This window comes from Myotis davidii, unplaced genomic scaffold (assembly GCF_000327345.1).
Source record: "Myotis davidii unplaced genomic scaffold, ASM32734v1 scaffold44, whole genome shotgun sequence".
Classification (NCBI taxonomy): domain Eukaryota; kingdom Metazoa; phylum Chordata; class Mammalia; order Chiroptera; family Vespertilionidae; genus Myotis; species Myotis davidii.
The window spans coordinates 16,214,064-16,219,480 of record NW_006299705.1 but is presented as its reverse complement, the minus strand read 5'-3'; the positions used below and the strand labels follow the sequence as shown (position 1 = coordinate 16,219,480).

General features: G+C 33.3%; 1 protein-coding gene across 11 annotated transcripts in view; it reads left to right on the top strand.

Annotated features, from left to right (window-relative positions):
• MCTP1 (multiple C2 and transmembrane domain containing 1) overlaps positions 1–5,417 on the top strand; it is a 422,223-nt gene that overhangs the window by 207,689 nt on the left and 209,117 nt on the right. For 6 of the 11 annotated variants that reach the window (XM_015571629.1, XM_015571627.1, XM_006775538.2 and 3 more), the window contains exon 6: positions 2,659–2,706. The exons of 4 other annotated variants lie outside the window; for them this stretch is intronic. In XM_015571629.1, coding sequence (XP_015427115.1) covers positions 2,659–2,706 — 48 coding nt within the window. The remainder of the gene's footprint in view (positions 1–2,658; positions 2,707–5,417) is intronic. One more of the 11 variants, XM_015571626.1, reaches the window with a different exon arrangement.

Sequence of the window (5,417 nt, the reverse complement as noted above, 5' to 3'; positions counted from 1 at the left end):
ATAGTTAAAGTGATTAATTACCCGCCTGGCAGTTAAGAGGTTTTATTCCCTCCCTAATTTCAGGGGAAAATCTCTACCTGGGGAAACAACCTTTCTCGCAGAGGTGACCTTGGTTAAAACACATAGTGCCAAGAAGGGGAGCAAACATATTAAGAACAGTATGCCATGCCATATATGCCAGGTCCCTTGAAACAGCAAGGATGGACCGGCTCCCGGCACATATCTTTCCCCTACAAAGCCCTAAATAGCACTGGATTTATTCTGTGCCAACTGAAAAACTGTCTTTTTGCCTCCTGTATTAATGGGGATTTTCACCTGCCTTCTCTCTTCTTCGTCAGGAAAGCAAGTGTCTTAGCCAGGACTCAGTGCCTCAGAAAAGGCCTGACAGCTGCAGCCTATACCAAGCCTGCCTCTGGCTGGTGAACCATCTTGACCTTGGCCACACCAGAGGAGCAGAGAGGAGGGTGACGGGTGTGGCTATATTGGCTCCTCCTCATGGGTGTGATCATGTGATTAGTAGCTGGGGACATGAGTTGGCTACAGAGAAGTGGGTCAAGAGGTGGGGAGGAAGGTTAAAATGTTCCTCATAGGAAATTCCATTGAATTTCTCAATATCCTGGTGAGTCTGATGTCCTAGATTTGGATCTGGGTTCCTAAGCATATGTTGTACTCAACATTTTGAGCAAGTACATAATAATTTGCTTTTTTCTCCTCTTCTTTGGTCCATGTAGCAGTTCCTTGGCTATTTTATTAATATTTCTAAATTGTTAAGTAACACTAGCTATGAGATTTTAAAACTATGAACAAGGACCATTTTTTCTATTTTGAAAAATACAAAACAAAAACCCTCTTACTGATTATCTACTAAGCATTGTGCTAGGTTCTATACCTTCCTCTTTTTCTTTTTTTTTTCCTAAGTCTTCAGTAACCTGTGGTTACTTCTCTGGTTAAACAGAAATTCCTGATGAGGAACTTTAAGGTTCTTCAATCACCAACAATGTTCCCTCACTTGTAACTTCTGTTCCAGCCATGCAAACTCTTGCAAAACTCGCCTTCTCTAAGTCCAAGCTTTCTTCAATGTCACTTATACTTCTCCAAATGTACCTATACTATACTTCTGCTCACCTCCATCCTATATTCTATCAGTCCGTTCTTTTTAAAAAAACATACATGTAAATTATTGCTTCCGATTTCCTTATGATAACATCTCTCAAAACCTAACCCAGCTTTCTGTACCTAATGATTGTTCAATGGGTTGTAACTGAATATCTATGAGGATTTGAAGGAATGGATGCTTTAAAGGTGCAGGAAAATATACTATGTTTTGTTTTTTTTCTTACTTCAATATTCAAATCCCTGAGGTTGTCACAAACAATATTAAATAATGATTTAAGTTTCCTTTTGAGTTCTTAAAATTGGTATGCTAATGATAATGTGCTTTAAATCAGTCTATATTGCTTGTCTCAAAATTTCTAATGATGACAATGAATTAGAAGCAGGTCACTGTATTTTTTTTCATTTTGTAACATGTTTGCATTAGCTAAATGCATTTCTCTGGAATACATTTGAATTTTCTTGGTTAAATCCAGCCAGAAATCCAATATGTTTTCAAATTAAATTTTTATATTCCTGAATACATAACATATTGCTACAGTAAAAATGACATGCTGAACTTTCACCCATTATCAAGGAACAAATCTTGTTTAGAGAAACCCTATCTCAAAATGCAGCAAACCAGAAATCAGTTAGTAAATGATCACAATTCCATTTAATATTTAGAATGATATATGGGGATGAAATAGAAGGTGATTTTTTTATTGACTCTCACACAGCAAAATTAGAAGAATTCTCTTCTCTTTGTTAACTCAGAAATTATTTAAGCTTTTGGGACTTAAGGCTTTATTTTAAAAACTACATGTTTATTCTTATGCCTGTGTTTACAAAAGTTAACTTATGTGTATTCAAAATGGAAAATGAAATATGAGTTTCAAGAGCCATTAAGAAATAAATGCTAACAATCAAATAGGAAATAGAGCATTGATGTTAAGAAAATGCTGTCAAACGTAGGAAAAAATGAGTAACTGGAAAAAGAGAATTTAGCATCGGAAAGTGCTAAGATTTCTAAATCAGTTATCTTATGAGTTTTTTATACACTGTCAATAAATGTCATGAATAATGCAGTTGGGTGACTTCTCCTTGTGTGGACTGCTAGTTCTGGAAATCAGTAAAACTGAAGAATGCATTGAAAATCCTATCAGCCTGCTGAATCCCCTAAGGCCTCTAAAATATGCAATGTCCAATCACAGCAATTTAAGAAATACAGTATAAGTAACAGCCAAAGTATTTCATAGTTGCTTATATTAAAATCTTCTTCTTTGAGTTAATGAGTCTTTTTTTAAATCCCAGATGTGTGTATACGTGTGTGTGTGTGTGTGTGTGTGTGTGTGTGTGTATGTATAAAGTTTCCAGCATTTTGTGTAGGAGAACCCAAAATTTTCATGGGGGCATGCTGATGAGTTGCATGATACAACTGTCATTTCTGTTTGAATGCATGTCTTGTTTTTGATCTCTTAAAAGTGTGTCGTGAATACATATGTGTCCTGTGTACGGTATTTTGGTATGATGGTGTGTTTGAGTTCTTTCTGGCTCTTTTTCTAGCAGAGTTCAATCCACAACTTTCTTCATTGGAGAATTTGTGAAATAAAAGTGAGTTAATTTGTGTTATACACTCTCTTAGATAACCTAGATGTACAAATTGCTTGGCTAAAGCAAAAAAAAAAAAGAAGAAAGAAAATCCTAAGAAACATATGAATTGACCCTAATTGGCTTTTAATAAATTAAAAATTTTTCCATGTTGGTTTATTTTTTATTTTTTCCTGAATTATTTCATAGCTAACATTTGAAAAAATATCCACCTATATAAATGTGATACATATATTTTATATGTGTATATAATAATATCTACTCATTCTGTAATTTCTTTCTTTAAAGCCATGTAATTGCCTAAAAAAAATCACAACAAAATATAAAAGCACAAGTGGATTGAGATTGTGGAATCTTTAAAAAAAAGTAATCAGTTTTGCAGCTCTATCACAGGCCATATTTTTATGCTACTTATTTCTTTTATTGGCTTCAAAAAAAGTTGAGCTGCTAATAAATTTTTCTGATTGTACTCTAATGATATTAGATAATGACACTTTCAAAAACAAATTCATATGTTTCTTAGCTGAAGATCATATAGCAAAAAACAAAATCTTCTTTTTCTATAATTTGCTTCATCTCCTATCTTTAACATTCCCCAAACAATCTTTCTTTTCTAACCTTTTTCCAAGATAGCAAAGGAGCATAATAGTATGTCTGTTAAATTCACTTTTTAAAAATTTTTCTACTGTTTTCAGTTTAATTGAATATACCTTAACCCAACCATCTAAACTAAAAAGAAGACTTGCGAGAGGGATACTCGAAGTTATTATTTAGTTAGTTGTTTTGGTTAAAGAAGCAGAAATATTGTTATAAGATCTAGGACCATTCTGAAAGTCACTGGATCTAATAAAAAACTCAAGATACTCAATCCAGAAAATAATGAATTGGTTCCCATGAATGCCAGATCTTTCATATTTACACTTAGGAAAGTTACTGCTGACTTTTTGTTTGTAGCAGTGTCTCAGTCTGAAGAATAATACTGTGCCGCCTGTGTGTAAAGCCAATTTTGAATGGCAGTAAAAATACCAACCCTATAGTTCATTTTACATTTTAATAGTATGCAGTAGTTCTGTGTCAGGAGATGTGACTTTGCCAGTAGTAGTGAATCCGTATACTATAGAGTAGCATTGCCCTGAAATTCAACTCTCTCTCATGCTCTTAGCTTCTTTTTTTTAAGAGTACAACATTTCTTACAGAATGGAATTTTATAAGATTCTTAGGTACTAGATGATGATGACAAATGGCCATGAGTTAAGAGATTTTACTTTTCAATTTATTTATCTTAATTGTTCTGTTTATTTGACTCAAAACATTGTCTCTAAGAATTACCATTCTTTGTTCCTTGAAACTCTGTGCCTGTGAAAGTTGAACATTTATTTTCTGATGCCTAATGGGACTGTTTTTATGAATATGTCATACTACAAAAATGTTTGGTTTCCAATTACCTTTTAGTGATGATGGAAAGTGGTGGTGGTGGTGATGATGATGATGGTTGCAATAACTTATTTTACATCAACAACAAACATTTACCACATGTCCATTACATGCGCATCTCCACAACCCAGTGGTGGGTTTTGTTACTTTAAAATGAATTGGACATTAGTACTTAGAAAACATATAAAGTAGTTATATAATAGTACTTAATAGCAATGCTTTGCAGTTTCCTGGCTCTATTTGGGGGGAAAATGGGAAATTATTATAACCTTAGGAAATCTATTATTCTTCCCTATTTTCATCAATATTTAACTCAGCAAGTATATAGAGAAAGTATAACCCATAAAACCACTATTTAAAGAAAGTAGGAATGTATCCTTATCTTTGACAATTTTATGCTTTTCTCACTTTCTACTCTAGAAATGCAACACAATTTCCATATCTTGGTTTTGGCCAAAGGTTCCCTTCTTATATAACTAAATCTTGTATTAAAATCTTTTCTTTCTTGTATTTTTGTAACTTATGAATGGTTTCTGAAATGGTTTTACTTTATAGTGAATCCTGTTGAAAGAGATATAGTTCTTAAAGGGGGGGATACATGTCCTTGCTACACAAATATGGCAAACATTCCTATAAGTTATATTCTTTTCTCCAAATAGCCCCTATTCTCCACTTCATCTGCCTTAAGGATAGTAAAAAGCTAAGAGAGGGTATAGAGGTTAATTAGAAAGTTAATATCTTAGTGTTTTATTGAAAATTTTTTAAAACTGGAGAGCAAATAAAATATTCTTTGGATTTTTATGACTTACTTTATACAAAAGACCAATGATCTTGGGCACTCATCACAAACCACCATAACCTTAATTAAAACTTGTATCCATAAATACATCTTACTAAGTAAGGCACACACACACACACACACAAACTAGTCTTTAGGTATGTGTTATGACTAAACATTTAGATCTACCAATAGCCATCACAATGTACAGCATTTTTCTCCATTGAAAGCACTTACAGATCCTGATGAAAAGATTAAGCAGAGGCAATTCTAAGATGCCATCAAAGCAACAGATCTGAACGTGTTTGAAGAGAAAAAATTATTATAGACCTAGTAAAGTCATGGTACATCTTCAACCTGCACCACCAAAAGGAAGAACCGCCAATCATGAGACTCGGTGTGTTTTTTCCCAGTGAACAATTAAGATACTTAAAGTGTTCCATTCTATTTAAAATGTACTCTCTTTTTTTTTCGTAAAAAAAAAAAATAATAATAATAAAAC